Consider the following 12,432-nt stretch of genomic DNA (forward strand, 5'->3'; position numbering starts at 1 on the left):
TCCAGCCCCATAATTTGCAGGAGTTTGGCTCGGGGGGGCTCTGAGGGGACGTGGCAGTGCCCTCCCTGCTGTGGCTCTGACAGAGCTCCCAGCTGCTCTGAGAGCACCTCCCAGGCTCTGGGAGCTCTTGGAGGAATCTGGAGCCAGCCTGGGGAGTTCCTGGGGGAGTTTTGCCCCCAGCCCCGAGCTGTAACTCATCCCCTGGAATGGGACTGCCTGGGGGCTGCACTCGGAGGGCTCTGTAACAAATATCCCAGCCCTGCAGCCTATTCTGGGGACACTGTCCCCTCGATGACGCCGGGGCTTGCTTTGCCAGCTGTCACCCCCCAGCCCAGATTCCCATTTCGCTGCGTTGATGTCCACACAGTGCCTCGGCGTGGGGATTTGATTTCAGCTGGCTCCCCGGAGCAGAAAGAGTTAAAAATAGCAAATCCACCACCCCTCATTCCCCGGCTCTGACGCAGTCTCCCAGGTTGGAGTTACAATACAGCAATAGGGTTTAAAATAAAACAAGGGAGTGCTCTGCACTCTGCAGAAGGGGGAAAAGACCTGGAGGAGCCTCTGGCTTTGGGGAAGCGGGAAGGGTTTGCGTGCCTGGCGGATCAGTGATGCTGGACACACACACACACAGACCAGGGGGGAATTCGGGAGGGTCCCGGTCCCCAGGGGAACCAGGGAGCAAGGAGCTCGGTGGTGCAGCTCGGCGTGCAGAGCGCCTGGCCAGGGCTCAGCTGGACACCCAGCCCGGCCAGCAGGGCAGGGACGGGCTGGGTTCAGGCTCCTCAGAAGCTGCAGGGTGCAGGCAGGGACAGAGCAGGAGGATCCTCTCCCAAAAGTGCTCCCAGACTCTGGAAGCAACAGTCTGCTGCAGGGTGGCGAGGTGCCAGCCTGGCTCTGCCTCATCCCACGGGGCTGCTGCTCTGATCTGGCAGGGAAAATCCTAAATCCTCACATTTCTCCCTCTCTCAGACGCTGGCCTAGTTTAAAAAAAAAAAAAAAAAAGGCAGCTCCTGGCTTTTCTTTTGTAATATTTTAAATATAGCAGCCTTTATGTCTCTGATGGATGCGCCATATGTTTGGGAAACGGCCCCGAAATGCACCGGGCTGGTGGGTGGAGGTGAAAGGGAAAGAGCATTTCCACACGGGAAGCTGCAAACACAAAAACACAGCAGCAGCAAACAGCAAATCCCTCCTGCAGCAGCCAGGAATAATCTCCTTTCTGTCCTGCCTGTCTCCGGGTGTTCGTGTGAGCAGCAATGAATGTTTCCATTGTGTCACCTCCTGTCCTGGCCACCCTGGCACTGCCTCCACCGTGCCCAGCAGGAGATGCCACATCTGACAGCTCCTTTGCCCTTTCCCTTCCTCAGAAAGCCCCTTTGCTGCTGCATTTTTGGGGTTTTTGGGGGGTTTTCAGCTGGGATGGGTCCCTGATGCTCCAGACTGCTGCTGGCCTGGCTGGGGGTGCTGGGGGTGGCTTTGGCAGCCAGGGACAGTCCCCCCGGGGTCCCCGCACTCCCACACAGCCAGGGCTGTGTCCCAGCCCTGAACACAGCCTCTGTTCTGCAGGAAGTCTGGCCCCAGCAAAGTGATGAGCTCAGGCTTTTCAGCTTTTGGCCAGGAGCTCAAGTTCAGATTCTTCTACTCCGCACATCCCTCGGCTTTAGGACCCGAGTGTGGCCCCTTGCGTGGACCCCCCAAAACCTGTCCAGCCCAGCTGGAGCTGAAAATAGCATCCTGTGGGCTGGGGCTGGGTCCAAGGCCACCCCTCCTCTCGGGCTGGCTCAGCCGGCTGGAGCTCCCCCCTTGTCACTCCTCGGGAACCAAACCCGGGGCAGGGGGTGGCCCTTGGCCAGGGCCTGGCTGCCAAGGGGCTGTGACCCTCGAGACCACCCTGCCGGGGCAGCAGGAGCGGGCTGGGCTGGCCCAGAGCTCCTGCAGGCAGTGACAGCTCAGGTTTGGCCCCACGCTGGGAGGGTGGGATGCAGTGGGGGATGTCACAGCACCCCTGGGCGGTTTGGGTTGGAAGGGACACTGCAAATCAGCTCGTTCCACCCCTGCCGTGGGCAGGGACACCTCCCCTAGCCCAGGTTGCCCCAGGTGCCGTCCCCCTGGACATGGGGTGGGTACAGAGGGGGAGGGAGGTGGGGAAGCCCTGCAGGTGCTCCTGCTCTGCACACGGGAGATTTGGGGCTGGGACGGGGTCCCCTGTGGGGCTGTGTCCCTGCGGGGCTGTGTCCCCTGTGGGACTGTGTCCCCTGTGGGGCTGTGTCCCCTGCAGGGCTGTGTCCCCTGCGGGGCTGTGTCCCCTGTGGGGCAGCTCCAGCAGGGCACAGGGAAGCTGCTCCCAAGGGCTTGGGCAGACAGGCAGCAGCCTCTTTGGGGGTCCCAGTTTGGGGTCCCAGGGATACAGGGGAACTCTTGGGATACAGGGGAATTCCTGGGATTTAGAGGAATTCCTGGGATTTAGAGCAACTCCTGGGACACAGTGGAATTCCTGGGATTTAAAGGAGTTCCTGGGATACAGTGGAATTCCTGGGATGCAGTAGAATTCCTGGGGTACAGGGGAATTCTTGGGATTTAAAGGAATTCCTGGGATACATTGGAATTCCTGGGATGCAGTGGAGCTCTTGGGATACATTGGAAATCCTGGGATACAGTAGAATTCCTGTGGTACAGGGGAATTCCTGGGATTTAGAGGAATTCCTGGGGTGCAGGGGAATTCCTGGGATACAGTAGAACTCCTGGGACGCAGTGGAGTTCCCAGGATCCAGCGTGTTCCCTGGCCCTGCAGAGCCCAGGTGCAGCTGTCAGCCTGGGGAAGCTCCCAGCCCTGCTGTGCCTTCCTGTTGTCTGCACTGGGGCCATCAAATCTCCCTGCAGCTCTCAGAGCCAGAAAAGCAACTTTCCCCTCTCTTTCTTGGGACTCTGGGAAGATCCCAGCAGCACTCAGTGCTTCCAGGCTGACCCCAGATCCCTCAGGACACCCGAGGTGCTGCTGGGATGGGGCTGGGGGCTCCTGCAGGCTGGAGGTGCGAGCTCAGAGCCCCAGGGGGGTTTTGGGGTCTCCCTGGCACATTGCAGCCCTGCCTGCGTGGGAAGTGAACATCCTGCAGCCGGGTCAGCGTGGGGAGACAATCACAGCTTCCTCCACACTCATTTGGAGAAGAATTTCCACAAACGCAGCCAGGAGCAAATTCTGCTCTGCAGCCAGGGCCCTGGCTTTATTTTTTTTGGTTTTTTTTTTTCTTGTTTTCCTTCCATCCCCTTGATTTTTCTCCTCGCCTCCTTCCCTGCTTTGTCTCCTCTGGGTGTTCCCGAGCTCCCTCCTGTCTCTCTGTGTCCCCGTGTGACCCAGCTCCCACCCTGGCACAACGTGCTGCCGATGCCCTGGCACCGATTTGGGCACCTGTGCCATCCAGCCACACTCCCTGCAGAGCTGCCACCAGCCCCCAGCTCAAGGGTGTCCCCTCCCAGCCTCCCCAGCTCCGTGCCCTCTGCCGTGGTGCCACTCCAGCCCCCCGGTGCCATCCTCACAGCACCCAGGGCCCGTCCGTGTCTCTGTCCCACCCGAGCAGTAGCAGCAGTTGGGGGGCGAGGGGCCGTGTGAGCCAGGTGGGGGCAATAATTGGTGCTGATCTAATTAGGGAAGCCTAGGGCTGGATTAGGAGCTGTGACAGGGGAGGGTGTTTAGCTGTAAGCCACAGATGGCTTTGCCTGGGAGCCAGGGGAGGCTGGCATGGACTGGAGGGGGTTCTAATCCTGCCTGGAATACACTCTGAGCTGCCTGACTGGTTTGGGAACGGCCCAGGGCCTGCTCTGGGTGAGCTGGGTGCTCCCCAGTGCCACTGTCCCAGCCTCAGGGACGCAGTGCAAGCAGTGGAGGAGCAGCTGGGGCTGCTGCAGGCTCAGACTGTGCCACAGCAGACCCCTGGCTCCTGTCCTCAGCCCGTCGGGAGCACTCGGCCCTCCCCGGCTTGAAAATGTAAATATTAAATAAGGAACCACGTGATGCCTCTGGGTTTTACTGAGGGGAAGGATCAGGAGAGAAAATCTTTTGTGCAGAGGCAAATCTGGCATTTTCTCCTGGGTGGAAAGGGGTTTTCTCCGTGGCAGCCCCAGGGAAGCAGTGGCCTGAGCACCGAGGTGGCCGTGCAGGGCTCAGGTTCACCCCCAGAGCTCAGACCCCAGCTGCTGGGCCCTTCCTTCATCCCAGGGGGGATTGGGCTGAGCCTTTGCTGGGTCCCTCCACGCTCTGTGCTGCTGGCACCCCCAGTGTCCCCTCCTCAGCAGGGCTGGACCCAAAGGTCTTTTCCAACCTGGTTAGGTGGGATTCTGTGTCTGGAGCAGGCACAGTCCCACCAGTCTCAGTTTGGGCTCCCAGTCACTCCCAGTCACTCCCAGTTTGAGCTCCCAGCTGGTCCCTGGAGTGTGGATCCCAGTCTGGGATCCCATTTTCTCTTGTTTTCCTTCCATCCCCTTGATTTTTCTCCTTGTCTCCTTGCCTCCTTTGGCTCCTCCAGAGCCTTCAGCCCGAGGCTGTCCCTGCCTGCTGAAGGGCCGGCATCACCTCGCTCCCAGCCCATCCTGCCCTTCCTTCCCTCCCAAGGCGTTTCTAGGGCGGCAGCCGAGCCCTGGCCGTGGCAGCAGAGCCGGCAGGAGCCTTTGGCCCCGCCGCTGATGAGAATCCCACATCCCGTGGCCCCGGAGCTCCCACCCTTCCTCCCGACACCCTGGGCCACGCACGGCTCTGCCTGCAGGGGAAATCCTCGCTCCCCTTGGATCCCCCCGCGCCCCGCTGCCGGGGGATCGGGGTGCAGGCTCCTGCAGTGTCCCCTCCTTGTCCCCAGTGCCAGCATGTGCGAGCCACCACTGTCAGGGCGATCCCACGGTGACACATCTCCCTCCAGACTCCAGGGCCGGATCCATCCCACGGTGACAGCCACACCTCCATCCCACGGTGACACATCTCCATCCCATGGTGACACCCACATCTCCCTCCACACTCCAGGGGCTGGATCCATCCCACAGTGACAGCCACATTTCCCTCCACACCCCAGGGCTGGATCCATCCCATGGTGACATATCTCCATCCACACTCCAGGGGCGGATCCATCCCACGGTGACACATCTCCATCCCATGGTGACACCCACACCTCCATCCCACGGTGACAGCCACATTTCCCTCCACACTCCAGGGCTGGATCCATCCCATGGTGACAGCCACATCTCCATCCCATGGCGACACCCACATTTCCCTCCACATTCCAGGGGCTGGATCCATCCCACGGTGACACCCACACCTCCATCCCACGGTGACACATTTCCCTCCACACTCCAGGACTGGATCCATCCCACGGTGACACACCTCCATCCCATGGTGACACCCACATTTCCCTCCACACTCCAGGGCGGGATCCATCCCACAGTGACACATCTCCATCCCACGGTGACACCCACACCTCCATCCCACGGTGACACCCACATCTCCCTCCACACTCCAGGGCCGGATCCATCCCATGGTGACATATCTCCATCCACACTCCAGGGGCGGATCCATCCCACGGTGACACATCTCCATCCCACGGTGACACCCACATCTCCCTCCACACTCCAGGGCCGGATCCATGCCATGCTGGCACCCTTTGCTGTAGGTGCCCCTGCATCCCCCCTGGCACCCGCCAAACTCAGACTCCCTCGGTGGCACTGCCTCTCCTCATTCACTTCAGGGTGAACGCTTTGCTTTGCCACCCTCCCCTTCACCTGTGGCTCTCCCGGCATTGTGGAAATGTTAATTGTTGTTAATTAAGCCAGGCATGCCCAACTTGCTGTGGAGATGCTGTGTTACAGACGGGCTGGCAGCAGGGCTGGGTGGGAATTGCCAGTTCCCTGTGGATAATGATCCAAACCCCACCTGGAGCAGCTTCGACCTTCCTGGAGGGCCAATGGGCTGGAAGAGGGAAAGAGGGGGAAAGGAGCATCGCCTGCTCTGGTCCCAGTGAGGAAGGAGGGGTGGATCTTGAAAAATGCCTCTGGGTGCTCGTGGAAAGCTGCTCCTGGCTTGCTGTAGCTCGGGTACGCGGGGCCGTGGGGTTTGGGGCTGCCTGGTGGAGCTTGTTCCGAGCTTTGTTCGGCTGTTTGTGTTGGTGGTGAGCGGCAACCCCTCCAAATGAAAAGGATCCCCTGTTCCCCTGCCACTCCTGAAGTGCTCAGAGTGTTCCAGAGGCTCAGCACTTCCCCATCCTGCTCAGGGCTGGACACGGGGCAGGAAGAGCACAGGAAACCAAACAAGGTCCTTGACCCTCCCGCAGCCAAGGAGGGCACTGCGCAGGGGAGCTGCAGACTGGGAGCTCGGAGAGCCCTTGGGCAGGGTCCCTGTGCCCTCCTGGGGGTGTTTGGGGGCTGTCCCCTGCCAGGGTCACACACTGGCAGCTCCCTGTGCCCTCCTGGGGGTGTTTGGAGGCTGTCCCCTGCCAGGGTCACACACTGGCAGCTCCCTGTGCCCTCCTGGGGGTGTTTGGAGGCTGTCCCCTGCCAGGGTCACACACTGGCAGCTCCCTGTGCCCTCCTGGGGGTGTTTGGGGGCTGTCCCCTGCCAGGGTCACACACTGGCAGCTCCCTGTGCCCTCCTGGGGGTGTTTGGAGGCTGTCCCCTGCCCTGATCACACCCTGAGTGCTCCCTGTGCCCTCCCGGGGGTGTTTGGGGGCTGTCCCCTGCCCTGGTCACACCCTGGCTGTGTCCCGGGGGGTGTTTGGGGGCTGTCCCCTGCCCTGGTCACACACTGGCTGGTCCCTGTGTCCTGGGGGGTGTTTGGGGGCTGTCCCCTGCCCTGGTCACACCCTGGCTGTGTCCCGGGGGGTGTTTGGGGGCTGTCCCCTGCCCTGGTCACACACTGGCTGTGTCCTGGGGGGTGTTTGGGGGCTGTCCCCTGCCTGGTCACACCCTGGCTGTGTCCCGGGGGGTGTTTGGGGGCTGTCCCCTGCCCTGGCTGGGCGCTGCCACCGCTGCCTGACCCCGGGGCTGGGCAGGGCAGCAATCCCTGACCGGAGGTGCCACCTTAATCCGGATCACTGGCAAATCTGTCGAGTGCCCACGCAGCCCGGTGGCTGCTCCCTGCCTGGCTGCGCCCGGAGCCCGTCAGGAAGCAGCAGGACACGGGCACAGCCCCGCAGGAGCCTGGCCCCGGGCATGTTTAGCGCTGAGAGCGGAGCACAAACCCGTGAACTGTTGGCCCAAACCAGCTCCGAGCGCACTGGGGGCAGATTATGGCATTCCTTGGGCAGCTCCCACCCCCTGTGCGCGGCTGCTGTGTCCCAGCCTGCGGGGCCGCTAATGCTACTTACATTATTAGTGGATTATTTGGTGTAATGAGCTTTGCCCCGCTCAGCTGGCCCTGTGCTCGGGGCTCTGCGATGTGTAATACTTCCTGCACGGGGCCACGAGGCGGGCAGCTGCTGCCTGGAACTCGGGCACACAATGCACCAATGTTCCCGGCCAAAATTCCAGCCTGGCCCGGGGGTTAAGCGCAACTCAGGGAGCTTCGGGCAGCTCTGAGCAGAGCAGGAGGGTGAGGCTGCCCTGAGCCGGGTCCTGACCCGTCCCCACGGGCACAGCCAGCAGAGATGGCTCAGATCCGGCTCTGGAGCGCAGCTGAAAGCATCTTTCCCATCCTCAGCTCCTTCCCCTCTGCCTCCCTGCCTTGAGAGCAGCGAGGGCTCGCTGATGTGTTGCTATGGACACCAGGAAGTTTTCCCCTGGAGACCAGAAGCCCGCACTCGGTGATGCCCGCGTCTTCCCACACTGATTATTATCATTTTTGTCTCCCCCCTTTCTTTATTGTGAATGTTCAAGTGTGGATGAATTCCTGGCTTCCCCCCCTGCCTCTGTCCTGCTTTCCTCTCCAGCTTTGTGGATTTCCAGGGCTTGGCTTCGTTCTGGGCCAGGGTGTGAGCTGTGGGTGCGTGGGAGGAAGGCTCAGCTCCGTAACTCTTGCTCTGCTGGACACCCCTGCGGAGAAGATCCCTGATTTATTCCAGCCTTGGGAAATCCTCCTGGTCCCCTCAGGCAGCTGCAGAGCTCCTGGGCACCCGTTACACCAGGAGCCATCACAGGAGGAGCTGCATTCCTGTTCCCAGGGCTGCTGTCTCTTGGGTGGGGGTTCCCTGCTCCCTTCCCTCTGTTTGGGACCCCGGGATGATTTAGGTCTGGGCTTATCAGTCTCTGCTGGGCTAGCTGCAGGCCTTGCCACTCCTCTGCTGGCACTTGGTGTCCCTTAGTGCCTCAGGTGCCCCCGAGAGCTCTTGGCTGGCAGGGAAGGGAAATCCCAGCAGCTGCTGGAGGTCAAGGCTGGGGTCTGAGCTGTGCAGGAGGGCGCTGGGAGCTCCGGGGATGCTCCAGGAGCTTCAGCCCCTGCGGCTCTGGGCTCTTGGCCCAGGGAATGGGATTTTACTGTGCCACAGTCTCAATGTCACGTTGACTCCTCTCGCTTGGCTTTTGAAGCTGATAATGGGCCGTTTCTGTTCCCTGTCACTTGATCTGCCCCTCGGTGAGCGAGGAGCCTCTGATGAGTGACCTCCTGTGTCCTGTGCCCCTTCTCCCCTGCTCTGGAGGCACTTCACAGGCTGGCTCTCAATCAGCTGCTTCTCCTGTTCCTGGGAATGCGGTTCAGCACTGGGGCAGAAAGGCTCTGGCCCACTGAAATCCTCCTTTCTGCTGCTGGACTCGCCCAGGTTGTGACTCCCTGTCGGAAACCTTGCAGCAAATAAATCCCGCGGTGCTTGGCGTGGTGTCAGCCTGGCTGCAGCCCCTGCCCAGCCCCAGCATTCCCGGGAGGGGCAGGGAGAGCAGGAGCTGCTCTGTTTCCTCGGGTGTTTGGGAATGCCTTGAGACGGCAGGAGGATCCCTGTGGAGCAGGAGGATTCACCCTGGAGCGTGGGGTGAGGCTGCCGGGCATCACCTGTGCTGTCCCAGAGGGGAGAGGAGTGGAGGTGAATCCCAGCCCTGCCTGCAGCAGCAGGAATTCAGCTCCTGCCCTGCCCTGCCCTGCCCTTCCTGCAGCCCCCAGCTCCTCGCAGAGCCTCCCTGCTCGGGAGGAGCCGTGGGGCTGGGCTGCTGTCCTTGCCGAGGAGGTGACAGCCCCACCAGGGCCCGGCACTCCATGGCTGTGGTGTCTGAAAGCTCCTCGACAAACGCCTCCTTCCTCCAGCCCCTAAGCAAACAAGTGGAAGCTCCAAAACCCCAGCGGCTCCTTCCCGAGCTGCTGCCAGCTCGGGGCTGTCTTGGGCTGGGCACAGCACTGGGACTGTCCCTGCAGTGTCCCCTGCTGCTGCTGGGAACAGGAGAGCACTGGGGACTGTCCCTGCAGTGTCCCCTGCTCCTGCTGTGGGGACAGGAGAGCAGGAGAGCACTGGGGAGCTCTGGGGTGATGTTGTCACCTCATTGTCCATGCAGGGACAGGGTGCAGACCCATGAGCCTTTTTTGGGGGGGGGGGCAGGGAAATCCCAAATCCAGCGAGGGCTGGGCTCCCATCTTAGAGCCACTGGGTGCTGTCCCTTGCCCTCAGTGCTGGCCTGGCCCTGTCACAGCCACCAGCCTGAGCTCAGTGCGGTGACACCCGGCCGTGTCCCACATCCTGACGGAGCCTTCCCCTCTCTCCTTCTCTCCCCCCTTGCTGCCAGCAGTTCCCTACCAGCAGAACCCCTACACGCCCGGGAGCAGCTCCTCTGCCATCCAGTGCTACCGCTGCGGGGACACCTGCAAGGGCGAGGTCGTGCGTGTGCAGAGCAACCACTTCCACATCCGCTGCTTCACCTGCCAAGGTACGACCAGGCTCCCCAGAAAGCTCCTGGCCACCGTGTCCCACAGCCCTGGGGACAGACCTGCCTGGCCACGGAGACGGCAGCTGCAGGGGGGATGTGGTGGGGCACGGGGCAGGCAGAGCCCCTGAGTGATGCTAGCGCCAGTGTCACCACCCTGGAGCAGCCTGCAGGTCCCAAACGTGCTCAGCTGTGCCTGGGGGGGTCACTGTGTCCTTCAGCTGCTCCCAAAGCGGGAGGAGGAGCAGCGGGAGGAGGCACTGCCAGCCTGGCTGAGAGGCAGCGAGGTGGGGAAATGCCCAGAGCAGCTCCTGACAGAGCTGGGGCTGGCTGACACATCCCTGTGACATCCCTGCCACCTGCCCATGGCATGCAGCTGGGACCTGGTGCCCCCCAGGGCTGGCAGGAGTGCAGCAGAGCTTCTTTGGATCCTCCTGGAGCTGCAGGGCTGTGAAGCCTCGTGGTGCAGAGCTGCTGCTGAAGGGCTCCTCAGGAGCAGCTGCTCTCAACCAGCTTCTGCAGGCTCTGAAATTCCCATTCCAGGGCTTTTTCAAGGCCTCTGCTCTTCCAAGCTCCCTGTGCTGAGCATGATCCCATCCCCCTGGTCACCCTCTGGGGTCTGGCTGCAGGTGACACTCCCTGGGCTGTCCCCACCCTGCTGCAGCCCTGTCCCCCGTGGGGTGGGCAGCCCCAGGTTTTTGGGAGGGGGGATCTGTCCCGGGATGCCCTCAGGGCTGACTTGCACCCCGAGCTGAGCTCACTGCCCTTTCCCAGCTCCAGCGGGGGCTGAGCATCCAGACAAAGAGCTCAGACAGCTTCAAAGGGAGCAGGAGCCAGCGGGGAGAGCCTGGCAGAGCTCACCGCCCGATTTCCAAGTGAAAGGGAATAAATAATGAGAGGAAATCCTCCTGTCTCACCTTCCCTGGCAGCTCTCACCTCCTGCCACCTCTGGCTGGCTCCAGCCCCGCTGCCTGTCCCCAGGAGCTGGCACAGGAGTGAGCCATGGGATGTGCTGTTCCCACAGCAAACGGGGCACAGAGCAGCCTCGTTCTACCTCGCATTTGCTTGCTGATGCTGTCCCCGAGCTGCTGGCCTGTCCCCCGCTGCTGACAGGATGTCTGGGTGACCCAGATTCCCCTGCTGGGTACCCCAGCTCCAGGGAGCAGCTGGGCCAAGGGATGCTGCCCAGGGCAGGAGCTGCATGCGTGTCCCCTGCCACCCAGGGCTGCCCCACAGCTCCATCAGGGACAGCACAGAGGGGGCTGAAGGACAACCACAGACCAAGGTGGGCTGTGCCAGCAGGTGCCCAGTCGCTCTGTGGTCCCCTGCACACCCTGTCACCTTGCAGATGGGCTGGGCATGGTGCCAAGGCTCCAGGAGCGCCCTGTGCCACCCCAGTGCCAGGAGCGCCCTGTGCCACCCCACCCCGGTGCCAGGAGCACCCTGTGCCACCCCAGTGCCAGGAGCACCCTGTGCCACCCCAGTGCCAGGAGCGCCCTGTGCCACCCCAGTGCCAGGAGCACCCTGTGCCACCCCACCCCGGTGCCAGGAGCACCCTGTGCCACCCCACCCCAGTGCCAGGAGCGCCCTGTGCCACCCCAGTGCCAGGAGCGCCCTGTGCCACCCACCCCAGTGCCAGCAGCGTCCTGTGCCACCCCAGTGCCAGGAGTGCCCTGTGCCACCCCAGTGCCAGGCTCTGCTGCTCTGCAGGTCCCTGTGGCTGGGGAGGCCGTAGGAGGGAGACGATGCTGAGGCCAGCGCTGGCCGCGTCTGCCTGGATTGCTGTGCCAGGCCACCACCCGCCCTTCCCGGAGCAGGGAGGGAGCCGGGCTGGGCCGGGCAGCCGCGTTAAACCGGGCCGGGAGGGAGCCGGGCTGGGCCGGGCAGCCGCGTTAAACCGGGCCGGGAGGGAGCCGGGCTGGGCCGGGCAGCCGCGTTAAACCGGGCCGGGAGAGCTCCGGGAGCCCCGGGAGCTGCTCCGCCAGGGCAGGGCTCCATGCCGGCCCTGCAGGTGGCTCAGCACGGAGCCGGCAGGGACAGCGCCCCTCGCCCCTGTCCCCGGGGCGCTGCCAGCCCTGTGCTCACCCTGCTCACACCCGGAGAGGGGCAGGCGGAGGGGCCGAGCGCAGGCGGGTCGGGAGGGGATGCCCGGGCCGGGCCGTGCCGTGCCCGGGGCGCCGCAGTGCGGGGCTCCCTGCCGGCGCCGGCATTCCCTGCGGGAGCCGCCCCATCCCGCAGCCCGACACTGACATCTTGTGGGAGTCCCCAGAGCTCGGCTAGCGAGGGAAACCCTCGGAGATCCCCGCGGGAGGCTGGCGGGGGGCGCGGGTGGCTCGGGGCCCGCGGTGGCAGCGTGTCCTCTCCCCGGCAGTGTGCGGCTGCGACCTGGCCCAGTCGGGTTTCTTCTTCAAGAACCAGGAGTACATCTGCACCCACGACTACCAGCAGCTCTACGGGACCCGCTGTGACAGCTGCGGGGACTTCATCACCGGCGAGGTCATCTCTGCCCTGGGCAGGACCTACCACCCCAAGTGCTTTGTCTGCAGCACCTGCAGGTGAGTGGCGGCTGGCTCCTCGGAAAAGCCCTTGCCGGAGCTCCCCCAGGGCAGGAGGAGCCC

General features: G+C 63.0%; 1 protein-coding gene across 7 annotated transcripts in view; it reads left to right on the forward strand.

The window, feature by feature from the left end:
• Nucleotides 1-12,432, forward strand: part of ABLIM3 (actin binding LIM protein family member 3) — a 48,270-nt gene that overhangs the window by 16,962 nt on the left and 18,876 nt on the right. For all 7 annotated transcript variants that reach the window (XM_038150333.1, XM_038150334.1, XM_038150335.1 and 4 more), the window contains exons 2-3: nucleotides 9,680-9,817; nucleotides 12,186-12,369. In XM_038150333.1, the coding sequence (XP_038006261.1) occupies nucleotides 9,680-9,817; nucleotides 12,186-12,369 (322 nt within the window). The remainder of the gene's footprint in view (nucleotides 1-9,679; nucleotides 9,818-12,185; nucleotides 12,370-12,432) is intronic.

Source organism: Motacilla alba, chromosome 13 (assembly GCF_015832195.1).
Source record: "Motacilla alba alba isolate MOTALB_02 chromosome 13, Motacilla_alba_V1.0_pri, whole genome shotgun sequence".
In the NCBI taxonomy this organism is placed as follows: domain Eukaryota; kingdom Metazoa; phylum Chordata; class Aves; order Passeriformes; family Motacillidae; genus Motacilla; species Motacilla alba.